Source organism: Stegodyphus dumicola, chromosome 1 (assembly GCF_044657685.1).
Source record: "Stegodyphus dumicola isolate Sdum_Otavi_A_Nest chromosome 1, ASM4465768v1".
Taxonomy (NCBI): domain Eukaryota; kingdom Metazoa; phylum Arthropoda; class Arachnida; order Araneae; family Eresidae; genus Stegodyphus; species Stegodyphus dumicola.
In genome coordinates this window covers 69603317-69630188 of record NC_140768.1, presented here as the reverse complement: position 1 = coordinate 69630188, position 26872 = coordinate 69603317, and the positions used below count along the sequence as shown (strand labels likewise).

The 26872-nt window shown below is 31.9% G+C and overlaps 1 protein-coding gene across 1 annotated transcript; it reads left to right on the top strand.

The window, feature by feature from the left end:
* The first annotated feature begins 1431 nt into the window (after window positions 1–1431).
* Window positions 1432–26015, top strand: LOC118181487 (protein AAR2 homolog). Its single transcript, XM_085816171.1, has 5 exons — window positions 1432–1587; window positions 6916–7242; window positions 12553–12687; window positions 23433–23637; window positions 24839–26015. The coding sequence occupies exons 2-5, from the start codon at window positions 6924–6926 to the stop codon at window positions 25326–25328; spliced, it is 1149 nt and encodes a 382-aa protein (XP_085672297.1). The 5' UTR covers window positions 1432–1587; window positions 6916–6923; the 3' UTR covers window positions 25329–26015.
* The last annotated feature ends 857 nt before the right edge of the window (window positions 26016–26872 follow it).

The following is a 26872-nucleotide window of genomic DNA, read 5'->3' as shown; positions in this document are numbered from 1 at the left end:
ATCCAACTCTCCCACAGAACTATCGTCCTATCAGTTTACTTAGCCAACTGTCTAAAGTTAGAGAAAATCTTACTTTTCCAAATCCAAAAAATTCACCCTTCCATGAATTTTCTCCCAGAAGAACAATTCGGTTTTCGTAATCACCATAGCACTTGCCACCAACTTCTTAGAGTTATCAACATTATCACTGAAGGCTATAAGTGCAAGCTTCCGACCGGTGCTATATTCCACGATATCGCGAAAGCTTTTGATAGGGTATGGCATCGAGGCCTTCTTTACAAACTAATCACTCTCAATTTTCCAGATCATTTTATTCGCTTAATAGCCTCTTTTCTCAGCAATAGAACATTCAGAATCAAAATCGGTACTGCTTACTCTACCACCAGAGTAATCAATGCTGGTGTTCCACAGGGGTCGGCACTTTCGCCGTACCTTTTTAATATTTATACACAAGACATCCCTAAAGACCCTTCTGTTCATCTTGCACTCTTTGCCGATGACACCGCCATACTTACTAAAGCCTGCACAATTATCGCCGTAAGAAACCAACTCCAAAGCTATCTCATAAAACTGGAAAAATGGCTTAACCTTTGGAGGATTAAAATTAACACTGATAAAACTAAGGCAATAATTTTCCGTAAAGGAAACATGAAATACTATCCTCCCCCCTGAAATATTTGACGAAGAAATAGACTGGATTAATGAAACCAAATACATTGGAGTCACCCTTGACCATAAACTTACCTTCAGAACCCATTTCCGGTCCGTAGTACAAAAATTTTAAATCACCACAGCTACTATGCGACCTCTTCTTGGTAGAAAAAGCAACTTATCTACTACAAACAAATTAATTACATATCGCTCCATACTGCGCCCAGCTCTCCTTTATGCAGCACCGATCTGGGGACATGCAGCTAAAACCAATATTAAACAATTACAAATTCTACAAAATAAAATTCTACGAGAAACTATCAATGCTCCTTGGTATATTCCCAAGATCTATATTCACAGAGACCTTCGAATCGAACTGATTCAAGAGTATATTAAACGATTAGCGGTCAACTTCTTTTATTCAGTACAAACCCACAGAAATAGCCTTATTAGCACTCTCAGACACTCCCCGCATCCCAGAGAAAAACATCGTTACCCAAGTCACATCCTTCCCACACAGGAATCACAACCTTAATTGACTCATTCACGCTGAACTGACTCTGCGGTTTTACCACCCGCGGCTACATCATATAACGACACTGAACTTGACCCCCCCTTTTTTCGCCGCCTCCCACACTCCTTTCACCCTAATCTTTCTCCCCCCACCCGATCATTATCAGAAGTCGAGTAAAAAGATGTTTCTACATCTTGACACTCGAGAATAAAATACGATCTGTGTGTGTGTATCTGTGTGCAAATATCTGTAAAAATATTTTTGCGTGCCATTTCACTTTTTCCTCAACGGGCAAAGAGATCTTAATGATGCTGCAGTATTGTTTATGTTCTTGTTGCTCTCGAAATTAGAATGGTATCGTGCAGTTAAAACACTTCATTTATATACTTTGAATTTTCCGATATAATTTATTTAATCTTTAGGTATTATATTTCGACTCATCTTATGTTTTTGTGAATGTATGTTTACGGTGTAGATAACAATTTTCTGTGCATATTGTGTTGTCTAAACTTCCATGGATTTATCTAATTTCTGATTAGTTGTTACGTAACTTCGAGAGTTTTGTGCTTGAAAAAATATAATGTGAAGTCATATTTTGTTTCAAGTGTAACATGAAATTATATTTATGCGTTACGAATAAAGTCAGATTTGCGAGTTTGACGACGCACAGTCAGCATCAAAAGTATTCGGTAAAAGTATAGTTTAGGGTACCTATTGGCGAAACTTGGCGATTTTTGGCTCTACATGGATACCGATTTTGTGTAGTTCTTTGATTCGTTATTTTGGCTTGCGAAGCGGCGATTTTTGCCTCGCCGCTACACAAAGCCAAAATAACAAGATAAACGATTGCACAAACTCGCTATCCATGTATACGTCGACCTATTTTCACTTAAAAAAAAAAAAAAATCCCAGAATTGCACAATATTGCATTGCGCACTCCCTTTACTTTGTCCATGTACACATTGATATATTTTCACTTAAAAAGTCAAAGGAGCACCAAACTCTAGAATATAGGCAAACAAAAAATACATAATCTCAATAAAATACATAAATACATTTTAAACCAAACAATAAAATAACATAAAAAAAGGGGAAAACATGTTCTATATTTAAGCACTACCAAAAGCAAATATTCACTTACTATGATTTTCGAGTTCGCTTCATACACCCAGAGCTACGTAAAAATCAAAATATCAATCATACTCAAAATGACTTTCTTCAAACCAGGTACTCTTTTTGATTGAACGCTTCACATAGTGACCATCTGAACCTTTCTTCCTACAAATCCATCTAAACGGTTTTAAGACACACCACAAAAATGCTTACAAAACATCCCATGATTCAAAATTTCCCAGAATCATACACCCGATTACATCACAATAGGGTTTCCATAACATTCAACTACTCAGGCTACCATGAATGAAACAACTTGGCGATAAATCAAACAACTTTGCCATAATACAAGGGTTACCTTAAAGTCTACTCTACCCGAGTTTCTTAATCGTTTTTCATTCGCAACCCATATTTATCACCGAGATTTTTTCGCAACACCCAGGACCCCATAATATTTACAAAAATTTTGTGGCACTCCATAAGTATTCTGCAAATCCGAGACACACATGAATGAAACTGTCAACTTTTCACTTGTACTGTAATATACTATTGCAGTTATAGGTCATTAACTTTAATTTCTAATTTTAAGATATAAAACTGGGAAAATTTTAAATAAATAACAGATGAAATGACAGCATCACGTGGATCGTTTATACAGTGAAAAGTCGTTAATCTAGACTCATCGGGACTTCGGCGATTCCGGATTATAGATCATCAGTTTAAATATGGTAAGATGGCATGCAGAAATTACAAAATTAAAAATATGAAACCGTAATTTATGAAATAAAGAACAATTATGATCTAAAGGGTATCAAAATTTACAAAAAGAAAAAGCTTAATATTTATTTGTTTACTTTATTAAACATTTCTTTCAATGTAAGTTGTTTAAGTTGCTTCGTTTCATGTGATAATACTTTCTCTTTAATTCTATTAAACAGACATAATTACATGTTTAGTTACAAAGTTCTGCTGTTCAAGTCCTATAATTGCTGTCTCGAGAATACCGACTAATTTGTCAATTGAAACTTTTTCGTTCACTCTGTGTCACTTTCTTCACTATCGGAAGCGAATTATAACGATGAGGAACTTGATTTAAATCATATCAAAGACGGAGTACATCGAGATGAAATACTACATTTAATAAGGAATTATAAGCCAAATAAAATAAAAACATCTGCCCTGAAGATAAGGATAGTGCTGACAGATCAACTTTCAATTCATTGTGCACCGCAGGGTCCCCCGCCGCAGAGTAGTGTGAAATTGATAAACAGATTTCAGATTTCGAAACATACTTTTGCTTTGTAGATCCTATACATATTAGTAAATATATATCGGAAATTCTATTTGACATAATCGAAAGTTCAAGCTTACTTTTATAAAATTGCTCTAACAGTCTGCAAAAAATAATAAGGCGGATCCAATTCGAAGATTAAGGAACAACGCAATCTGCAACATTAACTGAATTAGATAATTTTAGCTTAGCTTATACCGTCTGTTATACATTAAACGTGCATGCGTAAACGTATTATGCGCATGTGCACATGCATATTTGCAGCCGTAAAGGTCTTACGTGCACGCGTAAACGCCTCTGCGCATGTGTCAACGCGACGCATGTGCAGAAAGTTTGTAGCTTTGAGGTCCGGATTATAGATCATTCCGGATTATGGGTGTCCGAGTTAACAACTTTTGACTGTATTATAAAAAGAAAGCGTTGAAACGTTTTTTTTTTTTTTTTTTGTCATACCTTTATCTTTTTCAGATATATTGTGTAAAAATATTTGGTAATTGTAAAAGTATTATAACAAGTTAAAGAAATATCAAAACTGCTAACATTTTTGGCAACCCCCTGCTGCAGGTCCCACAGCTTCCTGGGGGGGGGGGTTATGACCCACAGTTTAAGATGACTGCCGTTTCTATTGCCAGCATAAGCAGAATTAAGAAAGTAAAGAATCTGAAATAAAGAAAATGTTGAATTTTCTTTTCCTAAAAAAAGAAAAAAGATAGAAAATGTTGTAAGCTCATGCTTAGATAATTTTGATTTGGTTATTTTAAGACGAGCAGTTCAAGACTTTTATGCCAAGGAAAGAAAGTACCAACTATAGCCAAACTGCTTCCTGTCTGGAAAAGAAAGTATCAACTATAGCCAAACTGCTTCCTCTATTAAAAGACACAGTTAGTTTTCCTTGGCAAAGAGAAGGATTTTCCGAGAAATTGGTTTCATCTGGAAAAAGTCTTGGAATAAAAGAAGCGTTTTACTAGACAGACCTGGCATTGTTTTGTCAAGAACAATGTATTTGAGGAATATTAAACATTACAGAGAAGAATCCCATCTCATAATTTGCATAGATGAAACATGGGTGGACAGCAATTATGCTGGCAATCAAAATCAGTGAGATTTTAGAAACAGAGAATACCTCTCGCATCATAATAATTTTATATGCTGGTGGTGAGATGGGTTTCATTCCCAATACTAGCTTAGTTTATAAAGTAAGCTCTACAACTGGCCATTATCACGGACAAATGAATTCTTCAGTGTTTGAAAAATGGGCAATCGAAAAGTTAATTTCAAACCTACAGCCAAATTCTGTTATAATTATTAATAATACACCTTATCATTTGGTGCAGTTCAATAAAGCCCTCAATGCCTCCCCGAAAAAGGAAGCTATAATACAGTGGTTGACAAAAAATATTTCTTTTTGTCCGAATTTGTGAAAATGGAGCTGCTGGATTAAGTGAAACAAAATGCTCCCAAAGTCAAGACTTTTAAATTTGATTGTATAATTGAATAACAAGACCATACAGTTCTGTGACTCCCAACATATTACTATAATATAAACGCCATAGAGTATGTATGGGCTGAGGTAAAAATTATGTTCGAAGTCAGAACATGACTGCAGAGATAAGCATGTCAAATTTATTACATTTCACAATTGAGGCTATTGAATGTATTTTGGTGAACAGTTGGAAGAAGTATTGTGATCATGTGAAGAATTTAGAAACTGAATATTGGAGAAAAGATTATATTATAGAAGAATAACTTGAATCATTAAATTTGACTGTTAGCGAGAATCTGGATTCTGAATTCTCTACAAGTTCAGAGGACCCTTAATGCTGTGTTGCCAAAGTACGTGTAAAGGGGGGAAAAGGTATGGCATGTCTAATTAAGACCAAAATAATTTTTACGCAACCTCTTCTCATTAAGCAGCTTTATTGTATTTATAGATCATTTGATTATATTAAGAAATGCAATTTATGACTGTATTATAAAATATCGCTGGAATCTCTTTCACGGGAGCACAGAATACACTGTCTCATTGGATTTGATTTTTTAAAAAAATTTTTTCCCCCCAACCTTTTCATAATCACTATCTGAAAAATCATCGCTTTCGCTATCTTCCATCATCGCCATTATTTTATTTTTTTCCAATGCATGCATCTTTCTTTATACATTACTAATCCACAAGCCCAAATATACTATACAATAGGGAAACACACGACCAGCCCCTCCAAAAGAACCGCGCAACCAACAAAATTTGGCAAACTGCCAATCAAAGCTAAATATTTCCTTTCATTTCCTCCAGATCGTGTAAAACCATGATAAAAGAAATCATACTAACAAATTCTGCTTCGCACGAGTTTTCTCGAATAATAATTAACTGCAATATATACGAACCCGAGATAGCTCGGGATAATCAGGCAATCGGTTAAGCACAGAATGGGACTTTGTCCAGGTGCCTACTTCCATGTGACTGTATTGCCTATTCTTTTAAAAATCATAGTTTCCCATGGTATACAAAGAGAGTATACAAAGTTTATTTACCACTCATTATAATGTTCTGTAACTGTAAGATTTTAAAAATCATTATTAAGTATCTGTTGTGATGCATTATTGCACTGTATACATATTTGAATGTGAAGCATAATAAAGTTAAATTTAATAACTGTAACACATATTGAAATTTTAATTTTGTATGGTGTGTTTGAAATGTGTATGTATCATTATTCAAAATGTATTGATGTAGCACTTATATATTTTAATGTATATATTTATTTATGTTTTTGAATTGCCCATCACTGAATAAAAATTGGCCAGTTATCAATCTGACTGAAAATTTGAGAATATTATTTAGAACCATTTCGTTTTGCTTTATAATATAATGCTGATTTTGTTTTGTATGTGAGCCCAGAGTTCTCAGGAAATGTTGCTAATAGGAAAGTATCACTTGTTTGTGGTAGAATAATTTTTTTATGATTTTTATAATGTAAAATATTTCCTAGAAATTTATTATTTGTTCTGAATAGATGATTAATTTTTGTATTAAACTGAAGGCATCATTGAAAAGCTTAACTTATGTAATAAAAATTTCCCATTTTCCTGTTATTTATCTCATTTTCTACTTGTCTACTCCATTGGTTTGAAAAAGAGTAAGCAGTTTGGATAACTGAAGCAACAGATATCTGGAGTTCTGCTGTACTTATATAGGGCTTTACGATATATTCTCAGTTATGAGAACTAAGAATATTATTTTATTGATGTTCACAATAGTGGCCTAAATCTAGAGGCCCTATAATATTTTTATAATAATTGTTTCTTGTTATTTTAAAGCAAATATGATTATCATTTGAAATATTTTTAGGATTAAAAATGGCCTCATCATCCAGTAAGAAGCATTGCGGGGATAACAACTATCTAGAAATGTCTCCAGAAAGAGCTAGAAAATTATTTCATTCTGGTGGTGTACTGCTTATTTTGAATCTTCCTGTTGGCTCAGTATTTGGCATTGATATGAAAGTTTATCAAGTGGGTGAAAAATTCAAAGGCCTAAAAATGATTCCTCCTGGTTTGCATTTCATATATTACAGTGCAGTGAGCAAAGAAGGTTGTACTGCTCCTCGTACTGGCTTTTTTCATTTCTTTTCTCCTCAAGAAATAGTTATAAAAAAGTGGGACAACAGTAGTGAAAGTAAGAACATTTTTAAGCAGTTCCTGTATTGATGATTAATGTGTATTATCTTCTGTTTTTATTTTATTGAATTTTTATCTTGTTTATTCATTTTAATGTAATTCTGTATATATTTGAATATACATATACTGTCTTTCTTCACATATTTCTCCCTTTTTTGTATTAATTTTATCGTCTAAAAATCGAGAGGAAAACATAAACTGAATAATTTAATTTCTGAAGTACACAGTTATAGTAAGAGCATAACAAATAAAATGTAGTCATGGATAAATACAGGTAACTGTCACAATATTATTTCTTAAAAAATTGCATTAATATTAACATTACGATATCTAATGAAATGTCTTCATTTGTACTTCCTTGTAACTTGAATCTTGTCCATTCTTATTGTTGTTTCTGCTACACCTTATTCCTCAAATCCTCTGTAAATATTAGGTCATCTGGAAAGTTCTGTAGTTTTAAATAGCAAAGAGCATTTACTTCTAATCATTTTGTTACTACTGATTAGGAGTGATCTTGATTGAAGCAGATATTTAAATATGACCTTTTCTATTCATGTTGCTTAATTCTTGCATGTATTGTTGTGTAGGAACCCCCCGGTGGCAAAGTGGCTAGCACGTCGTGCAGCTGCACCACAGGTCCGGAGTTCAGTCCCCAGGCTGGGCTAGGTTGACTCAGCCTTTCATTCCTTAAGTGGGTTGATAAAATGAGTACTAAGTTCGCTTGGGGACTAAACACCGGGGCTCCTGCAACAAGCTGACCACTTGCCCAGGGCATGTGCACTCTGGGGCCCAAAGGTCAAGAAAGCAGAAAAAGGGCACTGCAGGTTGTGGCCCATTAGGGCTGTGCACCACTGAGTTTAGTTTTTTTATTGTTGTGTAATTCCCCTCCCACCAGATAGTGCTACGAATGAAGAACCATGAAGATCATTTTCATCATGATATGATCTTTTATTTAAAAAAAAGGAAAAGGTGCTAGTCAGACTGCTTGCAAGACTTGTGCTATATATGGACAAAGTGCTATTTCTGATGGCATTTTTTTTAATTGTTATGTGCTACCTTTATTTATTAAATATCATATTCTTTACACTTAAACCACATAAAATTCAATTCAACACCAATGGCACAAAATATTTAAAAACAGCATATCTTAAGAATTTCTGAAAGACAGGATGGAGATAAAAATGTTTTTTTTTTGGTTCAGTGTTGCCATTGCTCACTTTGAAATGATTAAGTTTGTTAATGAAAAATTCATTAAAGCTGTACAGAATATGAAATAGATAATAAAACAAATTCAAGCTTCCAGGTGGCCATGTTCGGATGGAAGATTACATTATTCAAAATTTGATGGCTCTATGTACCATCGTGTTTTTACAATGCGAGAAACATACATACATTCGTGCAGATTCGTCATTATTTAACTTCTTTAGATATAATACATGATGATAATATTTGTTGGCAACAATTTAAAAAGTTTATAGTGAAATGCCACAAAATGTTGTTGAGACTAATAGGGGTTCTGGGGTGCCGACTTCTTGGGCTAAAATTTTTTAGAATCTATTGTTAAAAAGCTGGAAAAGGGGGGGGAACACACGAAGAAATACAGTAATATTAATTGCATATGTTAAAAAGAAATTCTAGAATAACAGGTATGAAAAGTTTTAGAATTGAGATGAGACTGGTAGCAAATTTAGAGTAGTATAGATCAGTTGTGGCTGAAACTTGATAAATCAAGTGCTTTAATAGTGCATTTGATCTTTCGGGTTTTTAGCATATTTGAGGCATTAACTGAAACAGAAACATTTTGGATGTTCTGCATATTTTCTAATCAAAGCTTAGCATTGCTCTTCATTTTTATGCCAAAAGTAGAAAAATGACCATTAAAATCTATAGTAAAAAACACATTGTGTGTAAAACTGTCACTAATTAGTACTCTTTAGGTTGCTATGTCAATGATTGGTCTAAATTCTTTATTTTGTTTTAATGCTTTTGATTCTTACTCAGAGTGTGCGTTTTTATTCTAAGGATTATTCAATTTCTTAGTAAACCATCTTAGTTCTGCTAATTTTAATAAAAAATCTGTTTAAAGCAGAATTAAACAGAAAAATATGTAGAATGATTATTGTGTACTGAGAATTAAAAGTTTTCTTTTTATTTATTTATTTTGCTCAAAGTTGTGTAAAATGTTTTTTGTATTACTTTAAATTAATAAGGCATAAATGTACTTTGTAATATTTTTAAAAGCAGTAATTGGCCATTTGCAAAATATGTCCTCTGATTAAAGCAAAGTTTTGTGAATGGGAGATTGTATAAAAACTGTTTTATTTACTTTAAATAGCTATAATACATGATCCATTTAAAAAGAATTTTTTTCCCCGTGAAATGTATAATTATTTTGGTAAAATCTAATTGCAGTTTTGCTTTCATTTGGTTATACATACATATATATAAATTACTGCATGTTTTAATAAAAGTTCAGAATGAATTCTGATTCTTATATTTAAATATTAAAAATGCTGCACATCATAGGGTGGAAAAATTTTGATTGATAACAAAGTGTAATCATTTGGATTAATGTACTACATCTTTTAACCAAAAGATGGTCAATATTCTATTATCATTATATACAGCAGCATGAGTATGTATTTGTAGTTTACTACAGAAAGACTTATTTTCACAGATGTAATGTTTTCTACTGTAGGCATACAGTATCTGTATTGGAGTAAATATGTCACTCATGTATTGCCTATATATTTATGTTGATACAAAATATGTATTATGTCTAAAAGTTACTAAAATCAGGGGTGACTCTAGTCCGGATATTGCTAGAATTCCAGATTTTTTACTTTCCCAAATCCAAAATTTCTAGATATATAAATTTTAGGCTCATTATTTTTCTCAAATTTAGTTTTAGAAAAAATTTCTGGTTGTAATGAAAATTTTCACACACACACAAAAAAGTTATTTTAATAAAGTTAGGAAAAAAAAAAAAAAAAAAAAACTATGAAATCAGTATCTTTAGTATGAGTAGTAATCACACCACCCAAATCTATTATTTTTCTGCCATTGTTTTGGTATTTTTCAAAGCCTTCAGTTTAGAAACTTGTGGCTGTGAGTCCAAAAACAGATCAACATAATTTCGAATGTCCTGTGCAGAATAGAAAATAGCATCAGCAAGATGTAGCAGCAGGTGTGAAAAAGGTTGAAGTTCGAAGGAGTGATGGGCAGGGGCTATATGGTGGGCGTAGATCCCATTCACGTCCATACAGAACCCAGCCAGTGAATGCAGACACATGTGGTCTTAAATTATCTTGATGGAACGTTACCTTTTCGTGTCGGAACTCAGTTTGATGTTTTTTCTTGATAGCAACGTCAACATGGACAGCATCTCGCTGTACACTTTACTGTTGAGGGTTTAAATTTTTTTTCAGGTATGCTTTATGGAAAATACCACAGCAATTCTAACATATACAAAGCATGATCCTTTTTTGTTAATCAAATTTAGCTTTGCAAGGCTGCCAAAGGTCTTACCGGGCATCGACCAACCCCCTTTTCAAACTATGTTGTTGAAGTAACTGTATGCTTTACAGTCTAATCTGACGGGCTAACCAGGCACAAACAAACACACCGTTTTTGGCCTGGGTTGTTGAAATAAATGATCTTTTCATCAGAAGTGATGATCTGGTCCAGAATTTGGTCCTTGTGATGATATTTAAGCACATTAGTGTAGGCCTGAACATGTCTGTCCTTATCTGCTTGTGTGAGCTCATGCAGCATCCAGCGATTGAACTTGTACATCAAGTTTATATGATGCATAGCATGACTAAAGAACATGGCACTAACATCTAACTCCTTAGCAAGCTCTCGAGTGGTTGCATGCTGATCTTCTTCCACAAGTTCTCGCAGGCAGCTCTCATCAGCGTCATTAGACAGGCCAGAGTGCTCTGCTTCTTGAATGTCATAGTCCTTGTTTTTGAAATTTCTGTACCAAACCTTCAGAGTGTTATATGATACAACATTAGTAACTAAAGCTGTATACATGATTTGATGACATTTTGCTACAGAACTGGAAGTAAATGATGGTTCTAATATGGTAGCATTTCAGACACCTTGTGCTGAATAAGAACAATATTTTTTTACAATTTCACAACACAGTGTTCTAAAACAAGTATCTTTTTTTCAAATGACAAAAAGTATGATTAAACGCGGCACTGTGAACTGTTTGCTCAGATAATATTTGCAGTGGTGGGAAACTTTTGTTAAAACTCTATATATCATTCAAGATTATAAGAATTTAAACTTTTAGATTATATAAAGTTCAATGAGAGATCAAACTTCTCATATGAAAAAATTGACTCTGTTCAGATAAAATGTATATTTTACATAAGATAATTATTTTTTCTGTTATAGAAATAGATGCTCATTATAGAGAAACAGAAAACAAAACAAAACTAAAAAAAAAAAAAAATTATATTGTGAAGTTTTGGCTGAAGTAATCTAATTAAAATAAGATTGAAAATAGTACTCAATATAAACAAAACTGAGTAAATCTCTTTTAACATGCTGTTATCAACCTGTTGCTGGAAGTTCGTTTATTTATATGAATGGTGTTACGACAATGTAGAACATCCTTGAGTACTGATAGCTCAAATGCTGCTCAGACTGTGAAATATTATTTATTCACATTGCACAAAAATACACATGTAACTTTTGGGTCAGAAAATCTATTTAGAGACCCTGTTGCTAAAGATATTAGGGATAATTTATTGAATAAGTGGACGAATTACCAAAATTCTTTACAGTCTATGAGCTATTCTCTTGTATATAGCAATTTCTTATCTGTGATACTTGTTGATATGCAAACTCTGAAATTGTAATCTAATGCTTAGAAGTTATGTGAAAAACCATTGTCTACTTCAAAATGTCTAGTGTGATATACTAGACTTTCAGTTACAATGCATATATATAAAGATAGCAGTTCCCAGAAAGCTCATGAATTGTTCAAAAACCATTATATGTATTTCACTATAATATTGTGAACTTTTTAAAATTATGTCAGATTTTTTTCTTCATGGTAGTTTTGAGGAGTTTTGAAGCTCAATTGCAATCGTCCCTGTAAAATGGAACACACTTTCTGTTTTAGGAATTTGGGAGGAAGGAGAGATCAGTTTTTTTTTAAATGAAAAAGGAGTAAAATGTAAATTTTCTCTTTCATATTGTTTTTGGTAAAAATTTTTATTTTCATTTATTTTGTTAAAAAATTCAGTTTAAACATAGTATCTAAATAGTAATATCATATTATATTTCTCAGATCTGAATTGTGTGGATGCATCTGAAGAAGAAATACAAAGAATAAAAGACAACCTGCAGGATTTGGATAGATATTTAGGTGCATATCCTTACCAAACTTTGAAGCAGTGGAATTATTTGACATGCAACATATCTGGTAAGATAGTAACTTTGTAAACTTTGATTTACAGTAAAAGATTTCTTTTATGCTTCTGTAGCATCAATTAAGTTTATATTACTTGAACGTTTTTTTACTAATAACATTTTAAACAAGATTTGTCTAGTTCAGAGTGTTTTGAGAAAGATCTGACACTAGTTAATTGCATTAGTAAATAGAGATATGTTTTTTAACAAAAAGGGTGATTGGCTGCAGAAGCCATATCAAGTCAGAGCTAAATGTTCTCAATAACACTTGTGGATGTTTTTATAAAAGAGGTGGGATAAAGACCAATGAGTTGCTACTCTGTTGGAGTGGTTTTAAACATTTAAGTAAATTTTTAGAAAGTTTAACAGTATCCATAACAAAATGACTTTTGCAAGATAGGATGAGTTAAAATGCAGCTAAAAAAATAATGAAATTTGTTAAATGGGAATGCTATCCAGAGAAATCCTGGTTGTACCACCAGGCTAGACATAACTTCAGTATAGAATAACAGGCTGGAAGGAAGTTTGAATAGAAACAAAATAATCATATATTCAAAATCATTGTAGTCCGAAGACACTTTATTCGATTAATTTCCTAAACCAGAACCATTGGTCTGTAACCAACCTTTCAAGATATATTTAGTTTATATTCTTTTTGGACAAATTAAAGAAGTATTCAGAATTACCAAGAAGGAATCATCCGATTACTTAAATTTAACATTTCCCATAACTATAAACAGAAAATTATAAATATGCCATTGTGAAGGGGAAAAAATGTTTCCCCTTCACAAGTGTTAAATATGACTTTATTCACTCGTATAATATCAAAGTGATATGCCATTTCTTGCCAAACATGTTTTAATGTTTGTCTATTAACTGTTTGTAAAGCATCACAAATGCCAAACTTGTACACAAAGGTGCTATGAACATTAGATCTTTGACATATCCTCACAGGAAGAAGTCACATGAAAATTAAGTCAGGTGACCTAAGAAGGTAGCTATCATCGGCTGCACTGTGACGAGTTTAATGGTGTGGTAGTTTCCTGTTTAAAAATTTATGAACCTCCAGATGCCAGTAGAGTGGTGTAACATGCTATTGAAGAATAGAATTTTTCTTATCTTCCTTCAACTGAGGGTAAAGCCATATTTCCAACATATTGAGGCAGGTAATACACCACAGTGATTTTTTGGCGAAAAAGAGCAGTCTATAAACTTTTGATCAAAATATTGCACAAAAGATGTTTACTTTTGGGGATCCATTACATGTTCAATGTAAGCATAAGAATTTTCTGATCCCCAAATTCGCACAGTATGGTGGCTTACTTTGCCTTCATTATTGAATATGAGTTCAGGTGCCTTCATTATTGAATATGAGTTGATTGCAAAAATGTTCGTCATGCATAGCTTCATCCATGAAAAGGCAGTAGTTTAGACATTGCAACTCATCACTTCAGTGCTTGCATTCTTTGCAATTTGTACAATATGCAATTTTTTTTTTCAGCACAATTCAAACGGTAGACTAACGTATCCTATATTCATGACCAGCATGAACTGTCAATTTCTTTGGACTGCATAAAAAGTCTCTTGTACTCTTTCAACATCTTCTGCTGAAACATAGACTAGACTTTTGTCTTTACACAAGCATCTAGTTTCCTGGAATTGGATACCAACTTCTGATACTCTGAGATGTCTGAGCTTTATTTGTATAGCACTTTCTCTTAAATTCACACTGAACTGTGTTTACTGACTGACTTCTTGCATAGGAGAGCACACAGAAAGCTTTCTCCTGCTTTGATGCCAGTTTTACTTTTTTTTCAAAAACAGCCTAATGACAACAGTGCTGCCACCTATTGCTAAAGACAATGCTACAAACTAAAAATTTAACATTTCTCCTTTACAATGACATATTAATTATAACTTAATGACATTGATGATGTTTTAATTTAGGATAATAAATGGATGATGTTTTTAATTAGGGAAAATATTAAAGTTTGTAATTGAATGTTTCTTTCTTGATAATCCCTTGTACAAAATCAGTAAAGTGAACGAAAGTGTTCTTTTATGTATGCAAAAGTATGAATTATCTTTAATCTGTTTCCATTTAATTTGTTCAACACTAGAATTTCATTTATAAGCTGTTCAATAGTCATTCATCAATACTGGATGCTTGCTGGCATCAGGACTCAGTTATCAGTTTTGAAAGACAGCCATTTATTAAAAATGAAGCAAAAAAAAAAAAAAAAAAATGTGCAATTTTTTTTTTTTTTTTTTTGAAAAGTAATTGGCGGTGAAGGATTTTCTGATACGGGAAAAGGTTCTCCTTTTCCTGCAAAGTTAAAGAAGTCAGAAGAATTAATTGCAAAATGAAGAAATGGATGATCTTATAATACCAGCATAAAATGAAAGCAGTGATAACAAAGAAGATAATGTGCTTTTAATTTACAGTAGGTTAAATTGTTAAAAATGGCCCAGAAACTGCATTATTTTGTGGTGGAGATTGAACCAAATAAAGAAAGCAGGGATCTGTTAATGAAAGGCATTAAAATCTCTGTGCTGGGTACCATAAAACTTTTAAAAAATAGCACCAGTCATTGCCCCAAGCGAAAATCGCCAGCTGTTTAAAAAGTTAAAAGTTTTAATTTTTTAAAAAAGTAATTTTATCTTGCATGTATTAAGCCATAATAAAATTCCTTTCAGTTAATATTTAATTTTTTTTCTTTTAATTACAAAACTATTTAGGTTTAAATTTGAGTTATACCTAAAATTTTTTTTCCCATAAAAAGTTAACTTTGCAGAGCACAATTTTGCCATACATATAATGTATTAGTGACATAATTCCCATGTTCGACAAGAGCTTACTGAAATTAATTTTATTAGGGAAAAAATAATGACATATCTGTAATCTCAATTACAAAAGAAAAAAAAGTTTTGTCATGCTTATTTTATGTATGTATTAATTTTGTTTGTCATGCATATTTCATCAAAAAATATGGACCTTATTTTTAAATTACTATGTTGTTCTTCATTGGAATACTAAAATAATGAAGAAGTTTTACTGCATACGGGCGCCTACCGAGATGGGAAAGATAATATATGCAGTAAGTGGCCAGTGGTAATGATGCCACTGCCTTTAACCAAGGCATATTGTGGTATGCATAAGTTCATATTTCGGTTATCTAATTGTTAGTTGTGCAGCATTTATAGTGATTAGGTGATACTGTCATACTAGTGTACCCAGATTCAAATTCTGAGAAGGCATAGATATTCATAAGCATATAGTGTTTGTGCAGCTAGGAATACACCAAGTATCTTTAGCATCGTCATGCAGAATACTGATAGACACCTTTCCTTTACCATATATGTATTGAGTAAAATTTACAGCCCACTCTCCTACAGCTCAGTGGTTAAATTTATGACAAACTCTGTAGACTTGTTAGTATCGGTATGTATTTTTTTATTTGAGGCAAACAATAGGTACATATACAAAAAATATTATTAATATTTTTATTGCACTATGAAACAGCAATAACAAAACAGAAAACGGTGCAAATTTATAAAGCATTATTCCAAATTATTAAAAAAACAAAAGCTAAAATACAATATATTTAGTTTGCCCGTGTTTTTAACTAGATGTACATGATGGAAAACAACGGAAATGTCTTATAGATATGTTTTGAAATTGATAGAAATTGTAATATAGTAGATATAAAATAATTAAATAAATAAAATTTTTACAATGTAAATTATAAAAGTAATAATTTATAGAAATATCTCTTATATGTTTTGAAATTCATAGAAACTGAAAGCTTCTAGCTTTACCTTTGTAAGATTCATTAATAAGAATTTCAATATCCAGCTGGCGCTCTCGACTTTTATCGCCTTTAAATGGTAATTTTGTTTAGGTCATTGTTTTATAATGTTCAATGTTTGTTTGATATACAACATGTTAAACTCGGGTAACAAAAGGTTAAGTTAGATTCTGACCCTTATTTGTTTAACGATAGTGCGCACAACGCCATTTATCCCTTGGAGGTAAATTTTTTAACTTTTTTCCCAAGGAAAATCAATTTCCATGACCTCCTTTACACGATCACCAAGTTTTATAACATTTGGCCCAGTAGGTTTCCTTTTAGGAACCATTTCAAAGTGAAACATTAATTATAACCCCTATACTCGGCCAAAGACGTGGATGATTAGAGAGGGCCGAATATGCTTCTTTGGATTATTTGTCTTGCTGTCTCGAACATGATGGTACTAACTGAAAGGTATCAGAACCTGAATCTATTAGATCTTCATTGGCTTGCTTTCTAATTCTGATGACAACTATGAAGTTGATGGAAATGGTAAACCAATGTTATAAGTAAAAGTCTTGAAAATTCTTGTCTTGAAAATCCATCAGCTTCCAAAAAAGTTGGCAATTACTAAATTGCTCTTCTCTTAAAGTCTTCCTCCCATTTTTGCTTAATCAAGTTTTGATAAAGAGACAATTTATTTTTCTCTTCTCTGGCCATCTATGTTTTATATAAAAATTATTAATGAAAATTCAATATTTAAAACTTTTTTATTAATGCCAAATTTTATTAAATATTTATAGAAATCAGGTAAATTGAATGCATAGTTAAAACTGTGTAAGTTTTTTTAAAGCATTGAAGTGCCACTGAATTAGGGATAAAAGTGTATATATAATAAAGCTTCTACTGAGCTTGTGAATACATTGTTGTATGATTATATGTAGCTAGAAAAGCAGACATTTCTGAGCAGTTTTTAAAGGTATAAGTAAAACTAATGAATTAGACATTGTTGACTGAGGACAAATAATAGGTGCTTGACGATTGGGTCATTCCGTTTCAGAAATAGTTTGAAAATTGGCATTTTCTAGTTCAATGCAGGGTTCGTAGCGGACCTTACAAGTGCTTATAAGTCCTTATATTTGAAAATAAAATATAAAGGCCCTTATAGGTGCTTACTTTTTCTTTAAAGCCCTTATTTTTTTGTTTTTAGTGCTTATTTTTTGCTTTTAGTGCTTTTTTTTAAATCCTTTGTTTTTAATGAACGCACATTTTTTCCCCATACCAAAGCTGAAACTAAATAAACAACTTTTCTTTCTTATATGCAACGTCAGATGGTGAATCATACTCCCGAAAATTGCTTTTCCCCGTTCCTCTGCATTAATGTAACCTATGGTGCGCGCGAGAGTACAGACAGGTGCACATCGTTCTATTGGTCAAAGAATTGTGAAAACGTAGAAAATTCTGGTACATTCGGTATTCTTTTCCTCCCACCCAAATACTACACACGTTTGAATTTCTGTCAAGATTTTAATAATTTGCATTCTCGTTCCGCTTGGTCAGTTAATATTCATGATTCATATATGATCATATATGATCGCAATGTATATGTATAAATATTTATAATAGTATAGTTGCAGTAACTGCTGAAGTATAGATAAACTTTCAAAAATGGGTGTGTTTTTACACAGATTAGCTTTCTAAGGAATAATATTCGAAATGGCTTAAATAAAAGGAAAGTAATCGAATAGTCAAAATAATTTCATTTTCTTTGCCAATACATTATACAGTACGGAGGTTGGGAGTTTCTCCGCAAAATCTCTAATATTGAAGCAGCGAACTTTTTTTTTGTCACTGTCCAATCTGGATTGAATAGGACTAAAAGTTTTTGCGGTCTACCCAACCCAAATGAAGATTGATTCTGTTCCGGAAATTTAATACAGTCTGTTGAAAATTAGAATCAGAAACACCCCAGATTAGTAAGTCTCTTTCTTTTCCTTTATTTAGTTCTTTTTTCTCCAAATACTGGCAGGTGTTGATTCCGATTGCGTAATATCACATATGGAAGAATTACGCCGCACATATTGCGCAATAACGTTTGCGGTATTTTGCATTGATAATTAATTTTGATGTTCAGTCTGAGATTTGTTTATGCACACTTAAAAGAGTTTTACTGTGCTTTCTAAGCAGAATATTTCTCAGTTTCGTTGGTTTTTATATGTTGCACATATCGAAATGTCAAAATCATTTATTTAGCCTAAATTTAAATCTAAAGAACAGCTACAATCTCCCCCACTTCTCTTTTTCCAGTTACTATCCGGAATATTCAGGAATTTCGAGTATGCAGGTTAGTTAAGCTTTTACTGTTAAAGGATGACTGAATGAAGCAATTTCCTGTCTTCTGATTTCAGAAATGTGCCTCTTTATTACTTAAATTTCTTTGCTTGAGATATATGTTAAGGGAAAACTGTTATGCAATGAAAATTTTAAGAATGTTCAGAATTTTGATTTAAGTTAAATTATTTAAATATTAATATGAGTGGAAAAACAAATTGTATTTATTATTAGGTGCCAAATGAATACAATTAATATGGCTTATTATTATTTATTTTCTATATTTTCAACTGAAATATCATCATTAAATTTTGTAATATAGTTTAGTTCTGCATAGTTTTTTTTTTTCTCATTGTAAACTAATTCTGTAAATTGAACTGTCATTTAAAATTTAAAAAAAAAAAAAAAAGTGGTTTATCTTTACATTATGGTAACTTGGCGATTTTTTGGCGAAAATTTGGCAACCAACTCTCCTACAGCAACCCTCTTTTTTTCCCCGCCGCCATTTGGTCTTCACGAAGTAAAGACATGTTTCTTTTCTTTTTATCTACTGAACACTTCTTCCAACAATCTACTAGCCGAATTACACTTATGCTAGAAATTTTATCAAACAAAACTGCTTAATCATGACAAATATTCACTGCAAAATTGGGAAAAAGTGCACAATACCATACTCCTTACGCGTTTTTGAAAATAACACATACACATAAACCATGTACACGCCGACTTATTTTTACTTAAAAAAACATCCCAGAATTGCACAAAAATGGCATTGCGCACACTCTTCACTATATCCATGTACACTGCTTTTTTCTCATAAATTAGAACAATTTCACGAAAATACATGACAATTTTCTCAATCTTTAAACCCGGTAAAAAGAACATATATGAAATTACCTGATCGCGAAAAAGTATTTACCCTTTACAAATATGAACATTTCCACATATAAAATAAATAAAATATCCAAAAACTTTTACCTCTAAATCATCTATTACATTATACACGTCACCAATGAATTCATACCGCAAGCATTACAAATACTTAGTATCAAATATTTAAATTATTTCCATACACGTTTATTTCAACTTATAGTATACCAAATTCCTACAAACATAAAATTCTCAAAATAACTATCATTTCATTAAAATATAATTAAATTCAAAAACACTACTTAAAATATAAATGAGCACATACATTAAATTAATAAAAATTGCCTTACAATCCTAATTACTTTAAACTAAATCATTGCTAATAACAATTTTCCCAATAATACCAAATTCCTTTCCACCTTACATTTAGAACAAACAATGCATAAAAATAATATCCTCAAATAATTAAAAATACTAACTTACCTAATCTTCTTCAGAATCTTGATTACGTGGCGGATACACTTTTCTAATTCATTCAATAAAATTATTGAAAGATTTTTTGTGCGAATTTTTCCTCCATACTTCCTCCGCTAAATAAAAAGCAAACTTCTCTTTATCACAATGCCTAAATACCCATTTCGAATTTACTTTAGTTAGGGCCATGGGATCCAAAAATTAAACAACACTGTTTCACACAACACAGAATAAAGCTAAATACAAAATTTCCACATTTTTTCCCGATTTCCCCCCTTTTCTGATTTAAAGAACCGTAATTCGTCCATTAATATCACATGACATATCCCATGATCTCTCATTTCCCTCACGCAAAATAATGCGTAATCAAAACTGAGTACTGCTCACATTATTACCAAAGTCCCAGGTAGTAACCTTTATCGCCTCCAAAATGTCACCAAACTACCAGTTACCATATTGTAAAGATCAACCAAAAAAGTTAATTGTTTTCCATTGTTGAGGTAATGCTCATTCTCTTAATAAATATTGCATTGCTCATATTTTAAATTACAAGTCTAATTTTTCTTTTAAGGTTATGCAGTTGTGTATAATGTAATTAGACAGGTGCTTATTTTTTCCTTAAAATGTGCTTGAAAAGTGCTTATAGGTGCTTATTTTTTTAACTAAAATGTAGCTATGAACCCTGTCAATGGTTTTAAGAATATGGCAAAAGTACAAAAATAGGGAAAAAGAAAGAGTAATCGGTGCAAAACTGCAAGTGATAAGCAGCCTTGAATATTCATGATCTTTGAAGACTTAACTGTATCTTATGTGACTAATGACTCCAAAACTTTAGTTCAGTTGACCACTTAACAGAATTAGGAGGCCTAGTAGGATAGTTGCTGGACGAAGTGAATAATGCTCACCTTGCAGTATGGGCTTCAAAAAAGGGAGACCCACGAAAGTACCTATTTATACTACCCATCACCATGTTCACCATCTTGCATGAGCTACAGATCACCATGTCTGTACACTTGAATATCGGATGTGAGTAGCATATAGAGATAAATATCAATTCCAACTGGATCGTGCTGATGGTAGTCTAAGAATGTGGGCCAGCCGCATGAAGTCAAGGATCCAATGCACAGGCTGGAACTTTACAAGGTCACTAATGGCCTGGAGCGTTTTGTCTTGCCAAAGTTTCAGACATTTGGTACTTATACCAAGCACTATACGAAAATATAAGTATCTGGATTTACTGGGGGATCATTTACATCCTTTCATGCTTTTCTATCATCTGTATGGAAATACAGTGCATCAGCAGGATAACTGCTACTGTTACAAATGCCAATTGGCTACCATCTGCTTTGAGGAGCATTCTATTGAACTCTGCTTGCTAAAATGGCTGCTGGGAAGCTGGACTTGTATTCTTTTGAACACATTGGAATACTCTTGAAAAAGGCATGCAAACACATTATCTTTAACTAACTACAAAGCATCCTTAACTGATTTATGGGAAATTCTAGAAGACGTCTGTGAGAGTATGTTCTGGAGCACTTCCATACACTTTTTAAATCCAGGCGTCATCATGTGGCAACAGTTGTCAAGACTAAAAAAGCAGTAATTCGTAACTAATCACATATCCCTAATTTGAGGCATTTTCAAGTATAAAGCTGAATTCACTAAATCACTTACCTTACTTTTTAAAAATATTTTTCACATTCACTATATTAGCAAATCAGGACTTACAAATGCATATATTTGGTACACTCATACGGCTCATGTGTACATGACAGCAATGACAAATCAACACCTGCATGAACCTGTACTGACCAAAGCTTTTAAATAAAAAGATTTTGCAAGCTAACACTTGAAAATTTTTGACTGAACGGCACCTACCTAAAGCCTCTAGAGGAAGAGGAGTAGTATGTTTTCACATCCAACTCAGTATTGGTAGATAATAAAATTATCGGAGGTGCCTTTAAAGCCTTGGTGGTTGTAGTTGCCTTTAAGACCTTGGCGCTGTTGTGTGTCGTGTGGCATTGCCCGTATGGTGGTGCATCTTTATGTGCAAGGGGCACTCTAAATATGCAGCAAACCAGAAATCCTCTTGAGAAGTTGGTTGTAGGGGAGAAGGGTTGGGAGACTAGGAGTATCTCCCAAGGTGTTCCTTCCTCAAAATTGTGGTGCAACTGCACAGTTAGTGTGGCAAAACTATACTTGTATGACCAACTGTGAATTTCTAGTCTCCTGCCCATTTCTACTTGTACCTGTTATCTAACTGTTCAACATACTTTTTGGGACACAACCATTGGTACTCTTCTGTTATCAGCACCGGATTCAGAAATGTATGTATGGATGTATGTGTTTATGTATGCACATATATATGTACGTACACATGTATGTGTGTGTATGCACACACACACATACTCATATGTACAAACATATACACCCATGCATACATACCTGCATTTCTGAATTCAGTCCTGATAACAGAAGGATGTCCAACCATCTGTTGCAAAAAATGCATCAGTTGTTGCCATTGTTGCAATGATACCAGACATGATCCAGTATATGTAGATAGAAACAGAATAATATTGTGATATCCTGCAAGCAAACCAATGAAACTTTATGAAAATTTTCTAATTATATGGTCCAGAAAACTTAAATAATTTATTTTGGAATGAAAATTCTTAAACTGTTTCAATACTTAAAAAAAAAAAAAAAAAAAAAAAATTTAAATCAGGTCCATCTTTTTCGTTGACCCTATATGTATAGGTTACTTACTGATTAAGAAATGTATCTGGCATGCACAATATGTATATTAATATTTTTTAATAATTTTTTCTCTTAAAAAGAGTGTTAGCTGTTTTCTCTTTATGAAACGTTTTGTGTTGGAATATAATAATAATTGTAATATACTAGTTGATCATGTTTAATCATCAGAATACAAGATACTAGTTGATCATGTTTAATCATCAGAATACAAGACTAGACATATGCAGATTATAACTGATGGATCATAGTTTAACAAAATTTATTTTGGTACCTTTGAAATTGAAAGTAAAGTTATAGTTTATTAAAATAGTCATATTTCCTTCACTTATTTACAATGAAAAATATATTTTTTAATCCTTTTTTTTATGATTTCTTTTGCTGATTTCATGTATCATCACAATCAGTGTATTGAAATAAAGCTTATTAGTTTGTTTCAATTAATAAATAAAGAAATAATTTTTTGTTACATTTTGCTGCAATAATGTTTGAAATTTTAATACATATTTATTTTTGATTTTTAAATTTATGTTTACAGAATCATTAGTAAAGAAGTTGCAGCCATTATCTGGTACAGTGAGTTCAGTCACTCAGTTAGTTCCTCTAAGTTATCCTTCACAGGAAAGCACAGAACCAGACAGTACTACAGAGAGACGATTTCAGACTTTGGAAGATAAATATTTACCAGATATGAAGAAAGTTCCAGGAACTGAGATACGATTTACAGATATCCCTCAAAATAAGTTAGTATTTTTTATGTCTTATTTCATATGAACTTACCTAATTTAATTTCAAAAACATTTGCCAAGGAAAACCTTAGGCATTTCTTTATCTTAATTAGACATTTCAATGTTTCTGTAACTCATCAGGTATATGTATAAGGAATAATGTTCTTTCTGTGGATACTTTAATATTACTTTTTTGAATAGTTCGATGATGAGCTAAAACAATTTTTCCTTTAAATTTTTTTTCCTGCTAACACTGAATAAAATAATTTTAAACATTCGCTGCCGATCACGCACTGGCGCATGATTGCTGTTATTGCTGAAGAGCCAAGCATGCTCTGGCACTTAGTGTAGAGTGATGTTTCATGTGCCAGTCATGTACTGGCATGGGAAAAACAACATCTCATTGTTTATTTTCAAATTCAATCAGCATTATATTTTGAATATTCATGCTGGCGTTGGTGTGAAGTGAAGGTTAGAAACTAGTTGTGAATCTATGTGGAATGGATTGAAAACAAAGTTTTCATTTCATGCAAAGATCATACACGAATAATATTCTTCAATATATAGTTTGCAATAATGTCATTGTAACTATCTTATAATAAATTCATTTGCAATATATATATATGTTTGTGATATAGTTTCATACAAAAATAATGCATATTGTTATTTCGATTAATTTTTTAATATCACTTGCCAGCGCGTAATGCATCATTGCAGAAATAATTTTATCTCTAGTGTTCATAATCATTCATTGGCATGTAGTCATAAAATTCTATGCTTAAAAGGTCAGTAATCAATGTGATACACATAATATTCTTTTATTACCTCAAATTTAAATCGTATTTCTTATAATAAGTAAGTCAGCATATGAGTACAATCTATTTCTATGACACAGCAATATCTATCAATAAAACCTCACATGACCAGCGGTGAATGTGTTAAAGAAGTTTAACATTCTTTAAAGACTTAAGTTGTTGTACAGTAATGGAAGTAGTTGTTGGAGTAAATTTTATATCTAAGTCATTGAATGATAAGTTTTACTTTGTAACTACTGTAAAGTAGTATAGTGACTATGTTTCATTTTGAACTAGTATATTTGTAAAACTTCTCAGTTACAAAGGGAAAATATTGTTATTTTAGCTTTTTGAAATTACCACTTTATGAGATTTCATATTTCTTCTGTTTATTGTATGTATTTAAAAAAATATTCCTGCAGGTACCCTGAGGGATCTTCTGCAGCAGAAATAACAATGCACAGCATGGATTCAACATATGTTTTGGAGCAGTTGTTAAAGTCTTTTGAAAAAGATGATGACATACTCGGTGAGCTGCAGATGGCTCATGTGTGTTTTCTTATTGCACATGTATATGATGCCTTTGAACACTGGAAAAAATTAGTACACATTTTATGTTCCCTTGATTCAGGATTACAGAAACATTCAAAATTACTCAAAACTTTTCTTACAATTTTACACTATCAGTTAAAGGAAATACCTACAGACTTTTTTGTTGATATAACTTCTGAGAATAATTTCCTTGTAAATACTTTAAGAATCTTCTTTGAAAATGTCAAAAGCAGTGATATTGATGAGGAATTTAAAATGTTTGCAAATAGATTTCGGAAAAGTATAACATCAATATACAAATGGGATTTTGAAGGTGTGCCAGATGAAGAACAACCTGTAATGGTAGATTTAGAAACATAAATGCTTAAAACATGACTTGTATATTTGTTTTATATTTGTAAATATATATATTTTGCAACTCTGATAAGTGTACTATAATTAATTGCATTGTTTATTCATAAATAAATTTTTGTACAGATATATTTTTTATTGAAAATACAGTGTTACCTTGGTATAACATTAAAATTTTTTCCAGGTTCTCAGACGTGTGCCAAACAAACTTTTCCAATAAGAGATAAAGGGAAAATAATTAAGAATTCATTCTTATAGAAAAATTCTTATTGTTATTATTGTAACACTGTTTAATGTCAAAATACAAATGCAGTGGGTGCAATATATTCTGTACATAAATGAAGCACTGCACATGATACAATATATAGATGTTTTTCCTGCTATTCAGATCCAAAACAATTTTTCAACATGATTTAATGTCTTTGATCTTTGTTTGGTAATGGATTTTACCCTTTTAGCAATGTTAGTTGCTTTAATAGCATATGCTTTTCACAGTACTTGGCATACGGCATGCAATAGTCTCTGATATGTATGCCATTTTCATACTTTCAATAATCTCTTTTTTTCACCTCTTGAAATCCTAAAACTTTTCTTCATTGCTTTAGTTTCTCATTAAGTTTCCTAAAACTCATTAGCAATGAATTTATAAAACATTTACACTACAGACGCATGCGCGCGCATACACACACACACACACACACACACACACACACAAAAAAAAAAAAAAAAAAACTTGTTAATTTAGAATTATAGTGCAAGTTGCATACTGAATGGTATCAACAGTCATACTGATGTTTATGGGTAGTTGTAGCATTGTCTACAAGTAGTCAAAAGAGTTAAAAAGTGTAGTGTATGTAGTCATGACTCTTCAAGCTTGAACCATATTCCAAATCAAAATTTTCACATCCAAACATGACATATACCAAGTTAGATAGATGTATTTCAAATTGGACATAACCAAGGCACCACTGTATTATAATTTTTAGTTATATATTCAAAATGTATCAATCCTAAGGAAATGTAAACATGTGTAATTTTTTCTTTCTCTGTGGTCTTGATCTTGATTTTAAAATAAAAGTTGAGTTTCAGATTGGAACTTAAGGCCAAGAATTAATTTTTCATCCGATGATTAACCTAAATTATAATATAGAAAGAACTCGAAAATCTTCATAGCATAGGACCTGAGCCTGTGCAGATTTTTAGTTTTCCATGAAATGAAAATCATTAGATTCAGACTAAAGAAAGGAAGAATAACAAAAGATAAATTAAAAAAAATAACTAAATAAAAAAAAAAAGTGCATTAAAGCATTTTTTTTAAGTGGAAAAATACATTTTAGATGTCTTTTAATTTTATATAAAAAGCATACAGAAAATTATTTTCTGCCTTTTTTTAAATATCTGTTTACAGCAGTTTGATTTAAAATTTTATGATATTGTAGTTTGAGTTCCCTTTTCTCAGGACTATTCAATTTAATTAGAACTTCTTAGTGACAGAAAAGTGTTGTTGAGTATGAAAGCTAAAAATTCCAATACTTGTTATAATTGTACAGCAC